A 25,002-nucleotide genomic window follows, 5' to 3' on the forward strand; every position below is an offset into this window, starting at 1 on the left:
CCCAGGAAATAGTATTATCCATTTGCTGTCCTCCAAAGCAAATGCTGGCCCTAATCAAAGCAGGGAGGCTCATTAGATGGCTTTCATGAGTGATGAAGAGCCATTTGCAATGGCTGCATCCTCCGAAATTCAATCAAGGAAATCCCCTCAGGGCCCGAGGAGCTGTGATGGAGCATCTCCTCCCGTGCCCCGGTTCCTGCTGTGAACCTGCACTTAAAGCCCGCAGACTCCACAGGATGCTCGAACTGGAGCCTCTGACATGCCCACCCCTCCCTCCCATGGGGCTTCTCCTCTTATCTTGTTAAATTATCGATTTCCTGCTAAAGTTGTGGACACCGAACCATCCAAGCTGGGCACTTTTTTTCTTCATGCTTTCTTGCAAAGCATTTTAAGTATTTCCTTTACTTAAAAGCAAATTTTTACTTAAAATTGAGACCAGGAAGATCTCACAAACTTCCCCGAAAAGTTATCTCCACCAGGTATTTTCATACAACCCTAGTAATAAAAACCAGGGATAGGCAACTGGAATTGAGATATCCCAGCCTTTCCTGTGTTTTTTTTTTTTTTACTGGTCAGATTGATGAAAACCTTTTAAAACCTTTTTGGTTTTCTCATGTTGGATTTAATCCCACAGCAGTCCTGTGTTCAAGGCTGCTGGTTAATGGAATGGTGATGGGGAAAACGAAGGGGAATGAGCAAAGAGGAGATGATTTATGGAGATAAGCTGCACAGACTTGCACAGTCTGGTGTGCAGTGCTGGGAAGGGCCTGTATCTGCAGGTCTCAGGTGAAGTGAAGTAACTTGCCCAAAGGTCACTTAGGAAGCGTGTGGCAGATCCAGCATCAGGTTCTATTCCCAGGCCTCTTGACTGAAGCTTTTCACTGCAAAAGCATCTTTTCTGTAGGAATTGTCTGAGATTCCTTTGATCAGGTGCCTTTAACCCTTGTGGAGTTGCTGCTCTTGCTGCAGGCTGGAGGCATGGATGAGCAGGCTGGACTCAGATCTTGATTTAGTTGCTCTTCCTCTTTTTTTTCTTGTTTTGGGGACAAGGACTAGGGGATGGGACACAGGATGACCCTGTCTCCGCAAGGTTACTGGGCTCATACATCCTGTTGATGAATTAGGACAAAGAATTAGGAAAATGCCACATACTGCTTGTTTTCCAAGAGTGTTTGAGTAGTGCAGGAGCATTCAGGTGCTGCTGCTCTGTGCTGGAAGAGATCCAGCCGGTGGAATTATTGCAGAAGACGGTTATGAAAAGTGCCTGGTTCCCCTGGAACACCGGGAGAATGCCAAGCAGCAACTCCTGAAGTTATGAACTCCTTTTTTAAAATTCATGTATTTGGCTAAGTTGCATCCTGGAGTTTGGAAAGAGTTGGCTGAGGAACAGTTTGTCTTGAATGTTGTTTTATAATAACTGGTGAGACAGGGAAGGTTCCAGGAGGTGGGAGGAGAGCAGGGGACATAACCTGGGCGTGTGTGGCTTACTCACCTCCATGTGAACCTCAAGTAAAACACTTGAACGCCTTGTGAAGAACTCAAGTAAGAAGTGTTATGTAGTAATGCCAATCAATATGTATTTATGGATCCTGTCCTATCACTTGCTGCCTTTTTTTTTTTTATAGGACTCTAAATTTTTTAAGTAGAAAGTCTACTTGTTTGGATATAATACTCCTTATAAATCATTTGACTTAGTACCTCACAGTATTTTGCTTTAGGAAACTAAAATAATCCTTAATCCAGTGCTTGCAATGGGAGAGGTACTTCTGGTGAGGTCATTTCATCTGTAATGGTTGCACTGACAAAGGTTTCATATCATGGTGTTTTTCCAGCTCATCAGCAGTGAATTGGATGTAGTTGCTGTGCAAAGAGATCATGTAAGATATTAAGTGTCCAAGGCCAGGTTGGATGGGGCTTGGAGCAACCTGGACTAGTGGAAGGTGTCAGGGGTTGGAACTAGATGGCATTTAGGTGATAGAGAAATAGAAACTTCACTCACAGAATCCCAGAATGCCCAAATAAGGAGCAATATCATCTTAGAGAAGTCCTAGAGAATTAGAGAAGGGATGTAACTCAGACAAACAGGATGTAAACTAAGCTCTGTGTACCCAAACAAGATAAAGAACAAAGGTTACAGTTTTTGGTGAAGCACAGTGATGCTGAGCCTGCTTGAGAACTGAGGTCCACATGACAAAGAAGACCCGGAAGGACCAGCAAAGGACTTCCAATAGGGATGTGACTGTGTAAAGCAAACTGCATTAAGAAAGCAGGAATATCTAATGAATATGTTAACAGTATGTGTAATGAAGAGCCCTGGCAATCTGTCATTTGGCGTGTTCAGTTAGAGGAGCTGTTCTCCAAACGTCCAGCATTGAATAAAGAATGCCTTTTTTAACACCCACGAACTGGTGTTTAGAAGTTTGTTTCTGCTGCTTTTCAGTATCATAGGGTCATTTCCAGCCCAGACTGTTCTGTGGTTCTGTGAAACAATTCCCTGTGCAGGTGGACAGGCTTTCTGTGTTGCACAGGACATGATGGGCCGCAGGGTGTAACCTCTGCTCCGGAGGTAACTGGAGGCTGCTGGCAGCCTCTGCATCCCTAACAAGAACCACAGCTTTTTGAAGCCATGTTTCTGTCTGTTGTTGTATAGATAATAACCAATTTGTTTTGCCATCCTAAATGGGAACAATCTCTTGTTTTTTTCAGATTTCTCTTCATTCTGCTGGGACCGAAGGGCAAAGCAAAGTCCTACCATGAGATCGGCCGAGCCATCGCCACGCTGATGTCGGATGAGGTGGGTGTCCTGGCATCTCCCGTGGGGAAGGGGTTCTCCCAAGTAATGCTGTCCGTTCCTCCAGTCTGGTTGACATGAATGAGCATTCACATAAAGCTGGAATATCCACATGTCACCTCCTGATTCCATCTGTGGACATAATTATTGCCTCTGGCCCCATGTTTTTGTCAAAGCGTGACTAGAGGAGGTGTTTGTGCACCGTGCGTGTTTTCCTGCTGGAAATCACTCTTGCAAATCAAGTGTGAATTAATTGTTGAATTAATTCTGCCATGCTCTGTGCCTTGTGTCCCATTTCACCATCCCAGCATCCCACAGCCACACTCCAGGTAGTCACTGCAGGACTGGTTCCCCCCAGGACACGCTGCTGTGTGTGGCACTGTATCCTGAGCATGTCTTCTCTCTGATGGTGCTTATACATTTATGCAGGAGCAGCTGGCCATTCCTGGCTCACCACACAGCTCACTGGGGTGGCTGGGCTTTCAGGATTCACTTATGACTCTTTTCCTCCAGTGTCCCTTGAGCTCTGCTCACTGGGGGCTGATTCACATGATCTTTGCTTTTTGGTGTTGTTCTGCTCTTGTACAGTTCCCTTAATTACAGCTCATCTGCTCTCAGCTCTTCTGGTTTCTGTCACTCAACACTCTGGTTTTCATAGCCCTGAAGTCCCCTCCCTCCACCAGCTCCTCTGTCACATGCACTGATCCATCTCCTCTCCACATCATCCAAAAGAATCCCATGAAATTCAGCATCAATGCCCTTTTCCCCCTCTTCTCTCATTTGTTATTCATCAGTAATACCAAACCTTTCACTACAAGTGGTTTATGGTGTTATTTTTTAGTAAATATTGTCATTACTTCTGTGTGACAGAGTTGAAAATGAACCTGGGTTTGATAGACTGAGTAGGCAGCTTTGTAAAAATGTCTTCTCAAACTGAAACTCCTTATGTAGAGGAAATCTCTTTTTTTGGATAAAGAAATAGATGATTGATTTAGTAATATTTTTAAAGGTTAGAAATGTATGTTTTGCTTAAAATTAGAAACATGCCTGCAAGAAAAGAATCTCTGTCTTTATCCAGCCAAAGAAAGGGACTTTTCTGAGGGTCACAGCTCCTCATGCCAAATGTCCTGATACTTCTTCAGAGGTTTTTGAGAAGGAATTAAGTTGGTTTTGTAGAATAAAACTAGGCAGCTGCCTCTGAAGTCTGGGCTATGGAAAATGCAAACCTTTTCCATATGAAATCTCTCTTTTCCTTGCAGGTATTCCATGACATTGCCTATAAAGCCAAGGACAGGCAGGACCTGATTGCGGGCATCGATGAGTTTCTGGATGAAGTCATTGTGCTCCCCCCCGGGGAATGGGATCCAGCCATTAGGATAGAGCCCCCCAAGTCTCTCCCTTCTTCAGATAAGAGGTAATAGCAGGAGACAGTGTCCATGATGAAGGACAGTGGGCATAAGATCTGAAAAGGTGATGGGAAGAGCCGATGCTTTGGTTGCACCAGAGGTATTTATTGAGTGAATGTAGCTGCAGCTGTCTGTCCACGTTTAGAAAATCCTGGAGGTATTTTCAGGTCTTAGTAGCTGGAGGGAGGGTGTTCCTGCAATTCTGTACCTATTAGAGTGATGTAGGCACATGGGAGCATGGCTGTGTTCTGCTTGGTCCTTCTGACACACCACGCTCTTGCCCAGGAAAAACATGTACTCGGGCGGGGAGAACCTGCAGATGAACGGGGACACCCCTCACGACGGCGGGCACGGCGGCGGCGGCCACGGGGACTGCGAGGAGCTGCAGCGCACGGGCAGGTGGGTCAAGTGATTAAAAAAGGGACAGAAAGTGACGTGTGCCTGTCTGCCACCGTGTCAGAGCAGTCCTGGTGCTGGTGGGGAGCTGTGAGCGGGGGAACGAGAGGCTGGACAGAAACGTTTTTAAAGCTGGCAGTGTCAGAGCCATGTGGAGTTTATAAGAGTTAAATGCTGTCTGGTCTGGGATCATACAAAAAGGCATGTCTGCAAGTGAGTTCTCTTGTTCTCCAAGATTATTTGCCATGTGTTTTTACATCCAGTTCTTTTGCTGGTTAACAATTTGAAGCATTTTTCCATGTAGCAGATTGTTTGGCTCGCCCAGCCATGGTGTCTGCCACGTGGAGAAATTTAGGCAGGGATGTAGACCAGAGTTAATCTATTTTATTACATCAACTAATATAGTTGGGGAAAAAAACCCCAACAGACGAGCTTCCTGAACTGCAAACTGTAGTGGTCTGTTTTAGCGGAAGCAAGGCTTGTGTTCCTGAAATTTGTCTCTTTCCAGCTGCATCACATGTTCAAGATATTATCTTGCTTTACAACATTATCTCTGATATTCCTGGACCACCACAGCTGCAGTAAGACTGTGTGTAATGTGGTGATCTCACTCCTTTGAGATAATACCTCATTACTGGCAGTGTCTCTGATGGCTTATCGTGGTGACTTTCACTGTAAAACATTTTTCACGCGTCTCCTCTTGCTTGTCCTTGCAGATTCTGTGGGGGCTTGATCAAAGACATCAAGAGAAAAGCACCATTCTTCGCCAGCGACTTCTACGACGCTTTAAACATCCAGGCCCTCTCAGCCATCCTCTTCATCTACCTGGCCACTGTCACCAACGCCATCACTTTTGGGGGATTGCTTGGGGATGCTACGGAGAACATGCAGGTGAGCAAGAGCTTTCAGAACCAACAAACAGCATTTCATTCTTACAGTCCAGTCAGAGGAGCGTTTGGGCACTGACAGAGCTGGAATTCTGGGTGCAGTAGTGGAGTTGTCCTGTGTTTTCACTGCTTTCTCTGCTGGTTTTGGCTGCCCTTTGACAGATTGTACAGGGGTTACCTGAAATGGTGATTAAAAGCAGGCCAGGAGGTGGAGAAGGTGTTTGCTCCTTCTGTAGAGAGAAGTTCCTCTGATCTGCTCTCAATTGTACTATTTCAGTCCAATTAAGTTTGCTAAGACTGATTCAGACTTTCCATGTCTGAATCCTCTGCCTGACTCCTACAATCCCTGGACTTCTGCCTCTCTGGTGAAAAGAACATCCTAAAATTCATAGGAAAGCGAGTAAGTCAGGAGATGTGACACAGGAGAGAACTGTAAGGTCTTTAGAAAGATGAATTTTGAAGTAGTGGGGGATCCTGAGAACCAGCTGGCATATCCATGAACAGGCTGGATCAGTGGACAAGGCAAGAGTTGGGGCTTCAAAGGATAGCTCAGACTAAAAGAAAAGGATTCTGCATTAAGAGTGCTGCAGGGGCTTCATGTTAGTGGAATAACAGGAAAAAATAGGAGGTTGTATTTAGACAGATTCAGTGCAGCCACATCAAATCTCATAACAATAATTAAGTGACTAAATTACTTACTTAAGCAGGTTTAATTAAGTCAAACATAGAAAGAGAGGGCATATATCTGGAACTCTGCACTTCCCTGTGATGAATTACAGTCTAGAGTAAGATCTATCAGCCTGTGGAGTACCAAACTTCCTTCTCCCCTATGGGACCTATTAGTGAGCAGCCCTGGGCTGTCACTGGGTAGCAGAGCAAAGCTTGTCTGCTCTGACTCCAAATGAGGTGCAGTCTTTAAATTAGGAGGAGGAAGGGGAAATGTTACCTGATTCCAAGTTTAAAATCACTTTATTGCGAGTGGCCAAAAGCCCCTTGCATTACCTTTGTATCCCATGAACATTTATTGTCAAGTAGCAAAAAAAGAAAACCAGTATTTTGGGGGCTGCCACATCACAGCTAATGTGTCTTGTTGGCTGTAGACAGTGATGTGGCTGCTGCTGGGGCAGGCCCTGAGCACAGCCCGTCCCTGCTGCCTGTCCCGGGAGCTGCTCGGGCCGGTGCTTCCTTAACAGCTCACTCCAGAGTTCTGTGTTTCTGTGAAAAGACACTATTCTTAGCTTCAGACACGTGGAAGAATGCAGGGAAAAGAGATTCCAGATGCGCTGGCCACAAGGGCCCTCTCTATGAGTAATGCCAGAGGAGCGGAGGGGATCAGCTGTGTGGATGCCATTCCTCGCTCAGGGGAGCAACCAGCTCATCCTCACAAGTCCCCCAGAGGCAGCCAGCAAATATTACTTTCCTCAGTGTAAACACTAATTCGTGTCTTTCCAAGGAAGAGAGACACAACACTGGACTTAAAGTCTTCACAATCCCCCTGATATGTCAGGAAAACTGCAGCCTCATCCCTGCAGCGTGTCAGGGATGGAAGGAAGGATCTGCATGTGCTGTTAATTAACACGTGTGGCATTAATGAGGCTGCTGGTTCACACAGCTCCAGCCATGCACATGAGGCCGGGCTTAAATCCACCCCTGGTTGTTGGGACCACGTTCCTGGAGAGGGTAATTCTGATGGCTGCACGTCCTATTCAGTAAGAGATGATGCTCTTATTACTCCTTTAAAACTCAGTCAACTGTAAATAGATTAAGAGCAAATGAGGTAAGATCAGCACATTCTGCACGCTCAGCCAGTAATCACATTTTATTGCCATTTATATTTCATCCACATTTTGCATTTTAAAAGTAGATGTTGTCCAGCTACAGCTAGACATGAAAATCCAAGAATGCACCAAGCGTGCTGTTCTATCCTTCTCCAGCCAAGCTGCTTTGCCACGCGTGCCAAAGGTAATTGTAGAGCTCGTTAAGTATGGAATTTATGACTTGCTGGTGACATCTGATGAAGCTGGGTCTTAACACGTGGCTGCTGGGTGAAACAGCCTTGTTTGGTTTGTGTCTCTTTACTGTCAAAGACTTGGAGGATTTGCCACAGGCAGGGACACCTTGCACTAGACCAGGTTGCTCCAAGCCCTGTCCAACCTGCCCTTGGATGTTCCAGGAGTTCTGAAATCCTTTAAGTGGTCCTTGAAAACACTCTTCCCCCCTTGTCAAATATAAAATACAATACGTAGTGCCATTACCCTGTGGAACTCAGATATCCAAGGGGGGTTGATGGTTATCCCGAGTAACTGTGGACTGTGTGGGACCAACACATCTCAGTGTGAGCTGCAGGAGAGGCAGAGGATGCTCTTCCCTTGCAGCCCACGGCCGGTCCCCGACAGAACTGCTCGTTTCGAAAGGGTTCTGCAGCAGGACTGACCCCTGTGCCGTGTGTCCGCAGGGGGTCTTGGAGAGCTTCCTGGGCACGGCCGTCACCGGAGCCATATTTTGCCTTTTGGCTGGTCAGCCCCTCACCATTCTGAGCAGCACAGGGCCCGTCCTGGTCTTTGAGCGACTCCTCTTCAACTTCAGCAAGTGAGTATGTTGGGGGAGAGGGCAGGGGGGGAGGAATGTCCCACACTAATGCAATCCCAGCCAGGGAATGAGCTGCCTGGCCGTGGGGAAGGAGGGGATTTAGCGCACGAAATGAAACATGTCGTTGTTCCCTCTTGAGATCCAGTGCAATCACATCAGGGATTTTCCCGGCACGCATGTCCCAGGGCGCTGCCTGGTGTGTGGCTGCCTGTCTCTGTGGGGCCTCCTGGAAAGAAATCCTTGGCCAGTTCAGTCCTCCATGAGCAATTTGCTCTGGTTACGGTGTGCTGCTCCTCCCAGCCACCGCTTCCCTGTCTGCTCTGGATTTCCCACAGGAGCAAAGAAATCAATCCAGCTCTTCACTAACAAAATCCTGCGGGTCTCAAGGTTACCAAAAATTTGGCCTTAAATCTCTAATCGTTTGAAATAGTCACGATCACTTGCGAAAGGAAAAGTGCCTGTGATAGAAACAGTCCCCAGAATTCCGCAGTGGAGCTTCCCTGTAGTAAAGGCTCTCGGGTTTTTTCCGTTTAACTGGTATGAAGAGGTTCTGCTTCCTCCTCGTTGTTGGTAGCTGACACCCAGAGCCAGAGGGAACCCATTTTATTAGGTATGCTCATTTACCAGTCCCACATCTGCAATACCAGGAGAATACACAGGAATCTGTAAGGGAATCAGTGGTGTCATGGATGATTTTATGCATAGGGCTGCTGATCCTTGGGACTGTGTTTTGCAAGTAGATCATTTTAAGTTACACAGAATACACCCCGAATCCCTTGCAGCCCATGTTCATGGCATTGCAGGCTGTGCAGGACTTGTGTTCCTACACATAGGGAGGGATAGGGACTAGGAAATATGGATGGAAAATTAGATTATTGGGATAATCCAATTATCTGGGAAACTGTAAGCTGCCAAAGGGATGCGAGCTCTGCAGTGGAGCAAGAGGGGGAACGCCTTTCTTTTCTTCCTTTGGCTGGAATAAATGAATAGAGTCAGGAATGGGCATGCTGCACCTGTTGGCATGTGGCAGGCATGGCAAAGCCCAGGTGCAGCACACAGCAGGAGAAAAGCAAGATGGAAAAGCACTTTGTGCTGTTTTGGGAGGGAGAAGGTGGTTATTTTTAACCTGAGGAGGAGGCAGTGGTTATAAAAACCATTGTTCTAACGACCTGCCGGAGCAGAAAGGCAGGAGTTTTCAAAGGGAGCCTTTCTCACAAGGAAATTGGAACCGAGGACTGTGATTTTTCTGTAATGGATTTGTGGTTGTTCTTATTCACAACCTGCTGTTCCCTCCTGGGAGCAAAATTAGAAAGACTTCCCATCTACTGACTCATTTGAAGTGTGATTCTGTGTGTGTGTGTAGAGAGATCCTTAAAAGCACCTTGTGGACCCAGGTACGTGTCTGGCTTTGGGTACTCTGTGGTGCCAGCACGGGGGGGGGGTCAATGCTACAGGACACAGTGCTTTTCCACCTGCTCTATCAGCTTCAGACATTTGAGATTTCTGCAGAAATTTGAGGGGTGAAAGCCAAAATAATATAGTTTCAAAGTCTTTGAAGTTTTGCAGTGGTGTGGAGCCAGGGTGCACCTGGGCTCCTGCCAGCCACCTTCACGTGGACGGCAGCTCCTGCCCCCTCAGGCACTGACTCCGGATATTTCAAAGCTGTCACTGGGGTCTTTTGTTATTATTTTTTTCCCCTTCTCTTTTTCTAAATCACTTTGTTTCTTACTTGCTCCTTACCCTCTTCCAGGTCAGGGCTCCTTGGCTTCCAGGACTGGAGCTGCTGCCCCCAGCAATTCCCACTCCCTTCCCCAGGCCTGGCAGTAACCTCCCTGGTGTGTACTTATCTGCTCCAGTGTCCCTTTGTGGCACTTGTTGACTCCTAAAAGCACACCTTCAGACTCTGTGCCTGCATGGCACTGCAGGCTCAAGCAGCAAACAGGGCCGTCGTTCCCAGGAGGGAACAGTGCAGTCAGCTTCATGGTTCTCCTCAGCCTGCCATTCCTGGCACCAGGGTTTGTCACAGAATCACAGAACATCCCAGCTTGGAAGAGACCCACAAGGATCAGCAAGTCTAACTCACTGCTCCTGGCAGGACTACCTAAAACTATACCATATGACTAAGAGCTTTGTCCAGATGCTCCTTGAACTCTCTCAGGCTTGATACTGTGACTGCTGCCCTGGGGAGCCTGTTCTGGTGCCCAACCCCTCTCTGGGGGCAGAACCTTTTCTTTATGTCCCATCTCAACTTCCCCTGATGCAGCTTCTTTCCACATAACATCTGCTTTGTACTTCCTGATCTTGTCTAACGCGATGTTTTCCTTTCTTGCCGCCCCTGTCTTGTTACAGGGACAATGGCTTTGACTACCTGGAGTTCCGCCTCTGGATCGGCCTCTGGTCAGCCTTCCAGTGTCTCATTCTCGTGGCCACCGACGCCAGCTTCCTCGTCAAGTACTTCACCCGCTTCACTGAAGAAGGGTTTTCCTCCCTGATCAGCTTCATCTTCATTTATGATGCTTTCAAGAAGATGATCAAGCTGGCAGATCATTATCCCATCAACTCCGAGTTCAAGGTGGACTATATCACACATTACTCTTGTGCCTGTAAACCAGTAGATCCAGGTAAGAGAGTGTTTCATTACCTCTCCAGTTTGCAGGTAGCAGGTGGCATTTGCTCTCTTTCTCCTTTGTGCTGCAGCCTGGATAATAGGTAGATTATTCCTTCTTTATCAACTGTCTTTAGATACCCTATCTTAGTTTTTTTTTTGGAAGCTGAGAGGTGAATTTCACTGTATGTCCCAACTGGAATGTCAGGATAGCTGACCTTCCTGGGACTCCTCCTATGAGCAGCATGACCAGTAGAGAAGCTTTCTCTGCACCCTTGTCCCCTTGCATCCCTCTGGCTGTCAGTTCCAAGTGGCATTCCTCTGAGAATTCCATGAAGGGGCAGAAGTGGTGGCCACGTCACTGCCTTGGAGCTCAGGTCGCTCCTGTTTCAAGTGCTGGATTTATTCAAGGCGTTACCCAGACATGGGTGGTTCCCACCTCCTGGTTGCACGGATGAGTGGGAAAGCACAAACAATGCCTCGCTAAGCGGAAGGGAAGTGTATCCACAGGGCAGCCTATCTCCAGAGCGTGGGCTGGCGTGACAGATAGAACCTGTACATATATCTGCGTACACAGCCGGGAACAAAGGGAAGCAAAACCCAAATCCAAACAGAGGGAACGCTGGCTGTACCATTAGGGGCCGCTCCTCGGATGCTACAAAAAATGAGGAGTGAGTAAGAAACTTGGTCTGTGCTCAGGGTAAACTGCAGGTTATCTCAGCACACCTGTCCCACAGGAAAAGCTGCTGGCTGCTCCTCGGGAGGTGGCGGGATCCGGTTCCCTGGGAGCCAGGTGCCTGCCTTATTATTAAACACAGCATCTTGGCGAGCACGTGGATGCTGCTCTGGTGCTGCCCCCATTGGAATGGCAGGGTGGCTTCCTTTTTGGAGCCAGGACGGTGGGAATGGTCAGTGCCAAGTCTCCACTTCACAGTGAAACACCTGTGGCTTTCCAAACAGCAAAGCAAGAAAAATTTATTTACGCAAAACCTCAGTAAACTGTGAGGGCGGAGGTGGCGAGCCTGTTTGCAGCAGGGATTGCATTCCTAAATGAAATTTCAAATCCGTGATTCCTAATGCTGCAAAAGCCAGAGGAAAACTTGTCGCTGCCACAGGGAATGCTGCTCCTCCTTCTTTCAAAGGAATTATCCCCATCCTGTTGATTTCAATTACTTGCCATCTTTTTGTTTCTTTTAATTCAAAAAATGTGTTTGTGCTGGACGCTAAAATGCATTTTGCTTTTCTGGATATCTTGGGGGTTATGCTTGCATTTGAAATTAATCATTAGGAGTATTCTGTGAATATTTAGTTTAATCCAGAAATCATTAGAAAAATATTGGAAAACCATGAAATATTGTATTATCTGTCTGGTTTTCTGTATTTTTTTCTTTTTTTACCATGAACTCCAAAAAAAACCTCAGTTAGGTTTGGATTATGTTTCACTTAACCTTTTCTTTCAGTTTTGTGAGTGACTGATGGTTGAGGCTTTTGAGTCTCTCTGCAACAACACTTGTGACTCACTTTACTAGAGCAAAGAGGTAGCAAACAGCTTGATGAAGTCAAGAAATTACTTAATAATTGGAATTTTCTCTCCTCCCTAGCTGTTTCCTGCATCCTGCTCGCCATTCTCTCACCACCTTTTCTCTGCTCTCTTGCAGTTAATAGCTCGTTCCTTAACAGGACAGCGATGCTGTCAGATGATGAGCTGGTCTATTCCTCCTCTGACATGGTGAGTTCCCTCGGGAGGGCAGGGATCCCGTGGGCTGGGGAGTGTCACCGTGCTCATCCAGTGACGAGCTGTGGATCATGAGAAAGAAGTGGAGCTTGATGGGTCAAATCTGTTTGTGGGGGACATGGGGGAAGGAAGTTGAGACACAGCGTAACAACCCCTTTTAGTCAGACACCAGCAGGAAAATAGTCTCACTCAAATCATTCTATGATTCCTTTTTTTTTTCCTCCAGGGCAACACCACCATCGACTGGGCTGCTCTGACAGCCAAGGAGTGCTTGAAATACGGGGGAAGACTTGAGGGCAACAGCTGTGACTACGTCCCTGACATCACCCTCATGTCTTTCATCCTTTTCTTCGGCACTTACACCTGCTCCATGGCCCTCAAGAAATTCAAGACCAGTCGCTATTTTCCCACCACTGTAAGTATCTCCTTTCACCTGAGCAGTCTTCCCAAGGTCAAAGGTCAGCCTTCCTTTTGGAGTAGCTGTCACACACACAGGGAGAGATGCTCTGCAGGGAAACCAGGTTGGACTGGTTGGGATAAAAACATGGAACTGGTTAACCAAGGTATGCTTGGGATTGCTCCCAGTGGTTCTGGACAGCACAGCTAAGGCACAGAAGAGCCAAGTGGAGCCGTAATCTGTCCTGGGAATGTAGCAGGCATTTTAAAGGCACTGAAGACAACACTTTCAAACTTACAGGCACTTCTCAGGTGCATCTGCTCATTTTGTCCCCTCAGGTGAGGCTCCTGTGCCAGGCGTGCGAGCCAGAGCTTTCCATGTGTGCCAAGCTCATGTTTCTCTCTCAGACTTTCCCCATTTTTGGCATTCTGACACACAGGGATTTATCCTGCATGGATGTTTACTGTTCTACTGCGTTACAATTGAACCTCTCTTAATAAAAAGGAAACAAATTCCATCCAGGCTGGAATGCAGCTCAATTTATCTGTAACCATGTGAACCCAGGAAACCAGGAAGGAACAACAGCTCTGGAAAGCTCACACAGTTCCAGGCAAGCACAGTGGCTCCTTCACAGTTAAAGTTTGGGGTCTGACCGGTGGCAGCTTTAAGTTGTCATATTCAAATGACTTGAGGAGAGCCACAGTCTTAGGGATTTATCTGAGAAGCCTGGTTTGTTTTCCTGTCAGCCTAGGTTGATTTATTACTTGAACAGCAAACAAAGTAATCTCTGCCAGTCTTGCGGAATATCTCATTTGTGGAAGTTTGGGTCTTCCCATCTCCTAAATGGAATTTTGTGACTTTCCATTGTGTTGTTTTCTTGCTCCCATTTAGGCTTTCAGACACCACAATAAAGCACCAAGGCACATGTAGGCACATGGCGCCAGCCATGACAGCGGGCATCTTTGTGGAAGAACAAACACTGAGTTTGTCTTGCCACAAGGTCTCATGTAGACAATAAAGGGTGGGTGAAGTGGTGGTTCGTGGTGCTCACTCCTGTTGTTGTGATACCACCGTCTCTTTCAGGCCCGGAAGCTCATCAGTGACTTTGCCATTATCCTGTCCATTTTGATTTTCTGTGGAATAGATGCCCTGGTTGGTGTGGACACACCAAAACTAATTGTGCCAAGTGAATTCAAGGTATGTCATTGTCAGGCCTGTGGAAGAGAGTTTCACTTTCCCCCCGCCTGCCCTGTATGGAATGACTTGGCTTCAGAATGGGAATGTATTTAGTGCTCTGGAAAGGGCTCAGAGGTTATCCTTTTTGTTAGCATCATTTTGATTGGCTGATTAATGTCCTAAATCCTTCCTCTGTACTTGGAACCTTCCATTTTTAGTGGGAAGGATGAAATTGTCCCAAACCTCATGTGTCTCCCTGTAGTCCCGTTGCTGGAAGTACGCCTGGTTTTGGAATGTCATCACTCCTGTATTGCACCTCTAACAAGAGCTTTCTTTTTCCCTGTCCTTCAAAGCCAACCAGTCCCGAGAGGGGTTGGTTTATCCCACCTTTTGGAGGGAACCCATGGTGGGTGTACCTGGCAGCAGCCATCCCTGCCCTGCTGGTGACCATCCTCATCTTCATGGACCAACAGATCACCGCTGTCATCGTCAACAGGAAGGAGCACAAGCTCAAGGTGGGTGTGCTTTGTGTCTCGGGCACGTGCAGGGGCTTTTCCTCCTACCACTTTTCTCCCTTGTGGACACAAGCCTATTCCCTGTCACTGGCTGCTGTTTTTAAGGAGAAGAAGCTGCTTTGTGGTCGCGGTCAAACTGCACAGCACTGTCAAATACGAGCAATAAGCTGGAGAGATTTGGGACATACCAAGGGCATAGCCCCAGTTGGATGTTATTTAAAGAAGAGCTGACACGAAACAGCCTAGGATGTAGCTATGTTTTTAAAATAAACTTTCCAGACCGGTGCTATGCAATTTTTCGTGCCTGTAGGGTTTTTCTTTTCCCTGCACGGTCAGTTCTGTTGAAAAATATTACATTCCTGTAAAAGAAGACTCTCCCTTCCTGATAATAGAACATGTGATGTGACCTGTGGGAGTAAAGACCCCCTCAGAACACAGGTAATAGTGGATCATTATTCAGATACCTGCATCTGTAACCTTCATCAGTTAACAGGGAGAGCTGTTGGAAATGGGAAGGGAGCTTTTGCTTTAAAAAGAGGAGAATGTTTCAATTCACGTTAGACAAGTAACATGTGATTTAAGGCCATCCTGAGCCTGACCTGGAGAGGAGAGTTGAAGTACCAGTGAGTGGGAAAGGTTTGTTGTGCAGAGTGATGACGGTGCACAGATGCTGCCTCATGATCTAAAAAAAAAACCCTCAGAGCATCCCTGTTTGCCACCTGAGTCTGGGCAGATACCTTTGATCCTGGGCCTCAGCTTCCTCAGGACAGGCTGATTGTTGCCTTGGTCTCAGTTTTAGATCTGTCTCCTGCACCTAACTAAGCAGACTAACTAAGCATTTTGTTAATCACTGGGAGAATACGTTCACTGTTCTTCCCCCATGAAAAAGAGGCCCCTCATCTCTGCTGCTTAAACAGCTTATGAACCACAGAACGTGGTTTTGCTGTCAGCCCTGGGTGTACTTTTTTAGTAACAAAGTTATGAACACTCCAGCAAAGTGCTGTTAATATAAAAAATGTATTCTCTGCTTCCCTTGTTACCTGTGAGCAGGGTATTTTGGGGAATTGGGGCTTCTCAAGTCCCATCCTGTCGCTCTGCACCAAAAAACACCTCCATACATAAAATTTACTGAAAAAAAAAAAAAAAAAAAGAAAAGGTCAGTTTTCTTTCTGCTCATCCCTTGCTAAAGCCTTGGCAGGGTGTCACGAGGTGCCTGTCCCAGTGCCACCAGCCAGCCAAGGTAAGCAGCACACATGTGAGGAGAACAGTGAGGACTATTCAAGAGGAGCTGGGTTGTTTCCCTCCTGGGTCATCCTAGGTCTGGGTCAGGGTTTTCTTCCAATAAAATCAAATTAAACAGGATTAAAAAAAAAAGGCTAATCTGTTTTAAAATAACCAACCTTAGAGGTCTGTCTGGTGTTTTTCTGAAAATCTTTTCCTTTGGTGGCTCTTTTGTTTCTTCACTTCTTCTCTTGGCACTTGTGACAGTTGGATTTCCTGTGTTAGTTCATTAAAGGCTTTAAAAAATAGAAGATCAGGGGTCTTTGAAAAGGAGTCAAGAATGAGGGCAGCTTTCTGCTTTGGATAGGGAATGAACCTTCAGCTGTTCTTGTTGCATTCCATAAGGAATCTAGGATTGGGTGTTGAGGGAGTTGCTTCCAGCACCAGACACCATCTGCAGGGCCCAGACCCATTGAGAAGTCCTGACTAGGAGATCCTGCAGTTGCTCAACAGGAGTTCAGACCTCCTTCTTAGACAGCTGGTGGCACATGTTACCTTTAGGCAGGCACCATATGTCTGTAAGGTGGCTTTCTTCCTTAAGTCATCACCCTGCAAGTTGTTATCCAACAGCTGCTTAAAACTAAAATTAGGCTGTTTTTTAAAAGGGTGGTTTGAGTGTTTAAAGCTCTGTGTGCATTCAAGCATCAATTACAGGGACATGTGATGACTTGGGGCACAACCCGTCTCTCTCCCTATAAAGATATATATATATATATATTTATAAATATTTGTTTTGAAAGCTGGCTATATATTTATTTAGAAAGCTTGCTTACGCTGTTTACAAGATCCAGTGTATATTTGGTGTTTGGCTCTGTTTGCCAAAACAAACTGTAGAAGGAAATGCCACCTGTCCAGTGTGCCATAGGCATTTGCAATAATTCAACTGAAGGTTGTTTGTCTCCCTTTCACAGAAAGGTGCTGGATATCATCTGGATTTGTTCTGGGTGGCCATTCTGATGATAGTCTGCTCCTTCATGGGGCTGCCCTGGTACGTGGCTGCTACCGTCATCTCCATCGCTCACATCGACAGCTTGAAGATGGAGACGGAGACGTCAGCCCCTGGAGAACAGCCCAAGTTTTTGGGAGTGAGGTATGTCCAACCAGAAGGGCCTTAATTACTGTGTTTGCCTGCAAAATCCTTTTGTACAAAGAATTTTGTGCTGCTCTCTCCCTGTTTCCAAAGCCAGCTGTGAGATTCAGCAACACAGGAATCTGGCGATTCCCTGGGCAAACCCCAGGTGTGACTCCTCAGAAGTTTATTTGGGCAGATCAGACGCAGTTTTCCAGTGTTAAAGGAGATAAATTTCCTGCAGATTTCTTTATCCATGGAAATTAGGCATTCCTTAGCAAATCTAATGGTCAGACATGCAAACCTGTCGTGCCTAGAGCAATCAGCTCTACTTAATGGAGCAATTTTTTCTGTGTTTGGTCGCCTTAATTAAGTGGTCTGAAGTGCTTCCGATGGGAGCACTCCTGGAAATCAAGCTGCTTGTTTAGGCAACTAAATAGAAACTTAATGGCCTGACTTGCACTGCTCTGAAATATTAGTAGCCAAGGTATTTTTGGAAGTGGGAAGCCCTATGGGGCACTGCTAAGGGCACCTGTTTGGCACCCTGCGAAGGTCTGAACCGTTTATCCAAGCTACTGGAGTGCTCTGAGCAGGACTCACAGTATGTGACTGATCTCAGGGTGGAGAGCTAATGATTGATTCCCCCTCTAAGTACGTCCGTGTGGGGAATTCAGAGAGGTGGTTAATGGTTTGTAATGTTTAACATGCAAACACACCCCTCCTCACTCAGTAGCAGTGCTGTGTTGACCCCAAACAGAATAAAGAAACTGAGCTGGGGTTTGAAAACAGAGCTGGGCAGGGCTTCGTCAGGATCCAGCCACCTGTCTGATGGTGTAGGCTGAAAAATGTGGCTGCAAAAATGAGGTTTTGAGCTTTATGTTGAGTACTCAGAATATAAACCCAAAGCTATAGTCCTCACCCAGTGATGTTGTTTCAGGGAGCAGAGAGTCACTGGAGTCATTGTTTTCATCCTGACCGGGGTGTCTGTCTTCATGGCTCCCATCCTGAAGGTAAGGGTGGTTTACAGTTCTTTGGAAGCTTAAATCCAAACTTTTTGGAAGGCAAAATCCCCATGGTTGTAGTGTGCTGGAATAGTGACTGAGTTCAGGGCTGGGAGTCTTGGGCGCTGGGATTTTTTTTCATTTTAAGATTATTCTTCCATGTTTGCATAAAGTTAAGTTTCCTTTTCTTTTATGATTCCTTTTGTGCCTTTGCCATGGCTGCATTTTAGGGAAAACAAAGCACGGACAAAGCTCAGGAGTATGGAAAACATGTTTCTGGAGGAAGTAGTGTAATTAAATGGCATTTCTTCATCCTCCTGAATCTTTTTTTTCCTGTGAGTTTAACCAAGGCTCTGGACAGACGTGCTGCTCATGGATCTAGGTAGCTTGCTATTTTCCAAGACCAGAAATAAGTTGGCATGTAGCCACAGAGAAATGCATCCCTAGTGGATCATTAGATTGTAGAAGGGAACTGGAAAACCTGTCCTGTGGAGGACACAGCCTACTCTGGGAATGGTGATGGAAACGGTGCCAAGCACAGACATGCAGTCCAGTGGGAGATGCCAGCTGCAGGAGTCCTTCTCCATGGATCCCGAGGCCGATGGTAGATGCAGAACATGTCAAACCATTGTCACCATTCACTGTAACTCCAGGATGGAGCAGATGGGTGTCTGCAGGAGAGTTTCTGGAGGAGGCAGAGGAGTTTTTGGAAGCCACAGGGGCTGCGAGGCACAGTGAGATGTGAGCCTGAGGGGAGGAGGCAGGCAAGGAGCAGCAATGCTGCCTGTGGAGAGAATGGAGACAGTAGCTTTCCAAAGCCAGTGTGTTTCTCTTCTCCATTTCTAAGGTTGTTTGTACAGCTCGAATTTTGATGTCTTGGTAACAGTTTCCGCCTCTGCACAAACAGGCACTTCCGTGCCCTTAATTTAATGCCTGATCGTGATAATCCTGTTTGTTAGTTCATGTGACCTTTCCCTGCAAGATCCCTCTTCCTCTGTTCCACCAGGGTCTATTATTTCCCCTGTTATTGCTTCAGTCATTAGTTCTTTGCCTGTGCTTCCCCTAAGACAGCGTGTGGGGAAGATCCTCGCAGGAGGACGCCCGAGGATAAATCGGCACGCTCCTGGCCCACGTGCCAGCGGGAAGGACCTGGCAGCATTTCAGGACCTTTAGCAAATTCCAGTGGCAGGGTCCTGCTGGAGGGAGCTGCTCTGCTAAATGCATTGCAGAACATTTCAGTCTTCTCCTGCCAGAGGCGAGTTGAACGCTGACGATCCCAAATTCAATAAACCAGGCAATGCATGGAATAATCCCAGCTTTGTTTTCGGGGGGCTTTGTGGTGATTGTGCTGGTTTTGGATGTCGCTGGTGTTTCTGCTCAGCCGTGGCAGATCTCCACAGAAACATCCTCGGCCCTGCTGAGAGAGTGACAGGCACTTTCCTATAAATACAGTTTTAATCCCCTTGGCCCACAGCAGGTTTGGTCGGAGTGCTGAAGCCAGCAGCCCCATCGCTAGGGAATGCTTTGCCAAGAGAAAGTCTTCCAAAATGACAGCACCACTTGCTGCTCTGCAGGATAATGTACTGAGGTTTCACCTCGGGATGATCTATGGGATTAATCATCGTGGAATGGAGAAATAATATTTGGGCATTTTTCATATTTAAAAAAAAAAAACCCACAGAAATAAATAAAAGGGGAGGAGAGCAGTGAAAATGAACTAGAAAGCTGAACTCTGATTGCTGGAGATGTTGTCTTGTCTTGTCTCATCGCTCAGATCCAGTGAGGGCTTTGAATCCTGTGGTCACCCCACAGCTTTGTGAACCATGCACTGGGTCCCCACCCCACCCACAGTGGTGATGGCAGACCCCCACTGTGGAGAAAACATTTCCCTTTTAGTGGGCATTACCAACATGGCTCATCAGAGGAAGGAAATAAATCCAAGGAAAGGATGAGTTAGCAATCCAGAAGTGTGCAGAAGGTGATAGGGAATGAGACTTGGGAAGGAAGGGTAAAATGTAGGCAGGAACACTTTGAATGGCACGTGGCCAGGTGACTTCGATGCTTATGTGCCCCCTGGGAAATGCTTGCAGGAAATGATGAATAAGGTGGTGGGGAATATGCTAAAATCCTGGATAGCTGCCCTGTTATTTACCTCTTTATCGAGCTCCGTGCAGAGGTTGGAAGGGGAGCGTTCCCAGCACAGGAGTTCTGGGAACAGCGCGCGCCGTGGCTGTGCTGCGGCTGCCGTTCAGTGGCGGCCACCCGGCACTGCATGAGGGCAGTCCCTCGGAGCTCGTTCCGTCCCCCTTGGGCTCCAGTAAATCCCACAAAGGCTGTTATTCAGCTCCTGCCTGTGGTTTGTTCAAGCATCCCCGTTCCTGTCACGCCAGGCTGGCTGCACAGTTCTGCTGTGGGGGACAGAGCCCCATTCCAGGGAGTGTGTGAGGTGTTCCTCGCTCCCACAGGAAGGTGTGCCTGATGGAGGAGTGGGTGGCACTGAGCACTCAGGGGAGCAGAAAGTGCTATTTTGAAAGGATGGATCCTGGCAGTGAAGAAGAGAACTCCCAGTCCTGTATTTGGGATTAGTTAGGGATTAATGTGTGTGAGAGATGGAGCGGGCAGAGTTTGGGTTGGCATGACTGTCGTCACAGAGGTGGGACTCCAGAGAAGAAGCTTTTGCGTGGATTTGCGTGGCTTACTGAGCCGGATGTGGGATCACAGGATTGTTTCAGTTGGAAGCCCTCTAAGATCACCCAGTCCAACCAGCACTGCCAAGCCCACCATTAAACCATGTTCCCAGGTGCCACTCCTACACAGCTTTCATATTCTTCCAGGAATGCTGACTCCAGCACTGCCCTGGACACTCTGTGCCAGGGCTTCACAACCCTTTCCATGAAGAGGTTTTTCCTAATATCCAATCTAAACCTCCCCTGGCACAACGTTTCCTCTTGTCCTGTCACTTGTTACCTGGGAAATACCGCAAACCACAGGATCACCCTGCCTTTTCTCCTTCTCTGCCCTCTGCTTCCAGTCTCACCACAAAGCCAGAGGTGAAAGGCAGTTTGCAGCTCGCTGGAACGTGTTTCCCCACCTCTTCCTTAATTCACTGACTGATTGCCGTCATTCCCTGTGGTTCTTGGCGAGACATCCAAGTCCTGCCCAACTGGGAGGGTGTGATTGCACAAATGTCCTTGTGTCTCTCAAACACAGCAGAAGGATCTATTATTATTATTTATTTGGCTTTGTTTTGCGTTATTATTTACATGGTTTTATTCCTCCGTGTTGTCCACTCAGAGATGCAGTCTGAATTGATCACAGGCTGGGACTGACATCCCACCACATGTTGACAGCTCATTGTGTACAGAGAGGATTGTTCACCTGGTTTCTCCTGCTCTTCCTCCCACAGTTCATTCCCATGCCTGTGCTCTACGGTGTCTTCCTCTACATGGGTGTCGCGTCCCTCAACGGCGTGCAGGTGAGTCCCTCCAGCATCACGGAGAAGGTGGCAGTCCTTAAGCAGCACAGGAGCTCTCCCCCAGCCCTACAGCTTTTCCCTTTCTCTTCACTGCCTCATCTTCCTTCCCAAGAAACCCAGGGAGGGTGGCAGCTGTCACAACCACTGCACAACCTGGGTGTCCTGAGGTGGAGATGGAGGGAGAGTGGCCAAGTCCAGGCACTGTCTTGCCAGGACTTTGTGAAGTCTCAGGTGCTTTGTGAAGACTCAGGTCCATCCAGGAGCAACCTGGTCCAGTGGAGGGTGTCCCTGTCCGTGGCAGGAGTATTGGAACAAGATGGTCCTTAAGATCCCTTCCAACCCAAACCATTCCAGGATTCCACAGGCTTCCTCCCCAGCTCGGGCTTGCTCCCAGGGTGGTTCGGGTCCTCTGCCACAGACTGCAGGCGAACAAGGAGGATGATTTATGGCAGTGGGGTTATTCTGCAATGCTAACGAGCGGGAACATTGTTCTCTGGGGAGGGGAAGCCAAGCCCCTCTCTTTGTCGTTGAGGAAATCTTATGTAAGGAACCGTTCTCATGCCCAGCGCCTGTAGCTGGCCCAAGGAGGCTGGAAGTGGTTTTGTTGCTTTCTGGCACCCTGTTAAATATGGCCTTTCTTTTATTGCTGGGTTGTGCCCTAAGGGGAAGGGACTGCCTGTTCTGTGCACTCCAGGAGAATTCCCTCGGGGGTTCTGCAAAACAGCCCTGGGTTCCATTCACTGGTGCAGGATCCATCTGGTCCTGGCAGTGGGAAGCGAGCCCGCCTCGGGCAGGGGACAACAGGGGGATTGTCCTGTTGGCCCTGGGGCTGGCTCTCCTGGAGGGAATTTCCCCTGCTCCTGGCCCAGGTGGCTGAGGGACTGGGCAGATTGTTTTCCCCCAGCCAAGGGTGTTTTTCACTGCATAAGAAATCCCCATTTTGGTTTAACTCCAAGTCTGTCCGGTCCAGCACAGGGCAAAGGGGCACTGCTGGGAAAGCTGCCCGTCTTCCTCGCTCTTGGGCGAGGTGCTGCTCTGTTCTCTGGCAGTGTGGTGTCTGCCCTCGCCTCTGCTGACCTCTGCTCCTGACTTATTTGGGGAAAAGAAAAGCACTGTTCCTAAGTTTTTCCTAAGTCCTTGGCAGGACCAGGGCAGGGGAGGGCAGCAGAAGTGCCCCAGAGTGTGATGCTGACCCTGCTTCGGGCATTCACCTTGTTTTCTCTCTTTTTTGTGCGTCCTGCGTTTCATTTCACTGTCCCGTTCTTTTCTTTTGCAGTTCATGGATCGTCTAAAGCTGCTCTTGATGCCTCTAAAACACCAGCCTGACTTTATCTACCTGCGCCACGTCCCGCTGCGCAGGGTCCACCTCTTCACCTTCCTGCAGGTGGTGTGCCTGGCCCTCCTCTGGATCCTCAAATCCACTGTGGCTGCTATCATATTCCCTGTCATGGTAGGTGATGCTCTCCATCGCATCTCTGCCTCCCTCCCTCCTCCCTCACATCCCTCCCTTTCACAGCCTGCACCTTCCACAGTCATTCCCTCCCATAAATGGGCAAACCCATCCTCTCTCCCTGCCAAATCCCTGGCTCAGGGCTCTGCTCATGGGACTGGTGTAGCACTGCACGGGGTCAGTGTGGCCGTGCCTGCCTTTACATAAATCCTCTGGAGGAAAACGAGCCTGGAGAGTTAATTTTTTCCCAGAAAGGTGTAGTTAGTGTTGACTGTTCCTGGCTGCCAAGGTTAGATTTGCAGTGTTTTCTCCTTGAGCTGCATGAACCAAGGAGAGGAGCAGTTTTCCTGTTTTAGTCCACACTAATTACAGGATACAAAATGTCTCCCTGGCTTTTAAATAGCACAAATTGACAAAATCAAGAAGGAGACTCAGTGCTAAGAGGAGTGCCAGAGGGAGGGAAAGGATTAGAGGGGAAAAAAGGAATGTCTCTTTTCCTTGAACTGGAGTGAAAAGACCCTAATGTTGTTTCACATCAGATGGTGATTATTCAGATCATTACTGGAGCTACAAACACAGGCACCCTCTGGCTTGGAGATAGCTCAGACTGCTGCAAAGGCAAAGCTTTATGAAACTCCCAAATAAATTTGGTCCCCCCGGGTCACCTGATTTCAGGTTTAGGGACAAGTAAAATCTCAGTTGTGGGGGCAGGCCCTTGCAGTGCTTATTTAAGGGACAGAAGGAGGGAGGGCAGAACTCGTATCAGGGACAAGCTAGTGAAATGAGAAAAGGTGATGCAAGTAAAAAAATCCTCCAAATGTTCCTTCTGGGACACATGCTCCTGTAAAAGCTGTTAAATATCAGCAGTTCCCACTTTTCCAGTTCCATTGCTTTTTCATAACTGTGTTGCACTGCTCTTGGACGCTGAATCTAAGATCTCTTTGCCCATAATAGAATCTGAGTGAACCCTAGGTCTGCCAGACTTTGTTGTAATAGTGTAAATTCAGGGAAGGCACAGCCACAGTTCGATGGAGCTGGATCTGATGGCAAAACCTCACTTATCTGCACTCAGTAACCAAATTACTGTAAGCTCCTAATTTGTGAGGATCCAGACAGTAGCAAACTCCCTGTTTATCTGGAGGAAAGGCATTTCAACACAGCAGTAATTCATGGTGGGATGATCACGGGTGTCTGTGTGGCATCTCTCCACTCCCTGAGTAATTCCTCGCGTCTGTAATCGCGTCTTAAGTTACGCAAGTCAAAGCTCGAGATCTTTTCCTGGGAATTGTTTGTGCTGTTGGTCACCATTGCTTGGCACAAACTTCTCCTTGAAGGCAGCCTGTTGGGAGTGGGTTACAGCTTCCAGCCTGTGCATATACCCCTTGGCAAAGCCTGTGTGGGATCTGATGGAGATGTCAGACCCAGTGTCCACGTAAACATCCATTTGAGACACATCCCTTCCTTTTTTCCCAGTGCCTTCGACTGCAGTCTTGCACAGAACAAGCTTTTCCTCTAGTTCCCTGCAGCCATAATTTGAGTAAACTTTATTCTGCAAACTCTGGGAGCATAGATTGGCCCTTGTCTGATTTCTAAACAGCCCTTGCATCTGGGGAAGCGGTGAGAAATGAGGGCAAGTTTTATTACTCAGACTGCCCTGGAAACCTGTATCTAAAAGTAAAGGAAAACGCTCATTTTTTGTCTCTTCATTATTTATAATACAGTAGTATTGAGTGATTACAGTATTGTTTTGTGTCCACTGTTTATTCTGATGTGAAACAGTCACAGCTCAGCCTCTGCAGTTGACAGAGGTGTTCCCAGGTGTTCACCACTTTATCTGCATGTTCCTTTGCAGCCAGAATTCACGTGGCTTAGAAGCAGCATTGAGGGGAAAGTGTTCCCAATGAAAGGTAAAAAATGTGACTGGGAGTCCCTCTCTGCCTTTGCAGATCCTGGCCCTGGTAGCAGTAAGAAAAGCCATGGACTACCTCTTCTCCCAGCATGACTTAAGCTTTCTTGACGACGTCATTCCAGAAAAGGACAAGAAGAAGAAAGAGGACGAGAAGAAGAAGAAAAAGAAGAAGGGCAGTGTGGACAGTGACAATGATGATGTAAGGAGCTTTCTGCTCTTGTCACATTCCTCCTCCCTAGCTACCTAACCCCGGGCACAGTCCATGCCCCTGCCCAGTGCTCTTTCAGAGCTGACAGCTCAGTCTTTTGCTGCTGCAGCAA

General features: G+C 47.5%; 1 protein-coding gene across 8 annotated transcripts in view; it reads left to right on the forward strand.

Moving 5' to 3' along the window:
- SLC4A4 (solute carrier family 4 member 4) overlaps positions 1-25,002 on the forward strand; it is a 135,390-nt gene that overhangs the window by 104,918 nt on the left and 5,470 nt on the right. For all 8 annotated transcript variants that reach the window (XM_027889204.1, XM_027889205.1, XM_027889210.1 and 5 more), the window contains 15 exons: positions 2,707-2,794; positions 4,051-4,205; positions 4,483-4,596; positions 5,310-5,484; positions 7,936-8,069; positions 10,419-10,690; positions 12,333-12,403; positions 12,636-12,824; positions 13,890-14,003; positions 14,336-14,497; positions 16,690-16,868; positions 17,785-17,857; positions 21,255-21,323; positions 22,600-22,773; positions 24,720-24,881. In XM_027889204.1, coding sequence (XP_027745005.1) covers positions 2,707-2,794; positions 4,051-4,205; positions 4,483-4,596; positions 5,310-5,484; positions 7,936-8,069; positions 10,419-10,690; positions 12,333-12,403; positions 12,636-12,824; positions 13,890-14,003; positions 14,336-14,497; positions 16,690-16,868; positions 17,785-17,857; positions 21,255-21,323; positions 22,600-22,773; positions 24,720-24,881 — 2,131 coding nt within the window. The remainder of the gene's footprint in view (positions 1-2,706; positions 2,795-4,050; positions 4,206-4,482; positions 4,597-5,309; positions 5,485-7,935; positions 8,070-10,418; positions 10,691-12,332; positions 12,404-12,635; positions 12,825-13,889; positions 14,004-14,335; positions 14,498-16,689; positions 16,869-17,784; positions 17,858-21,254; positions 21,324-22,599; positions 22,774-24,719; positions 24,882-25,002) is intronic.

This window comes from Empidonax traillii, unplaced genomic scaffold (assembly GCF_003031625.1).
Source record: "Empidonax traillii isolate 1590-97213 ecotype Southwest subspecies unplaced genomic scaffold, ASM303162v1 scaffold255:size705445, whole genome shotgun sequence".
NCBI lineage: Eukaryota > Metazoa > Chordata > Aves > Passeriformes > Tyrannidae > Empidonax > Empidonax traillii.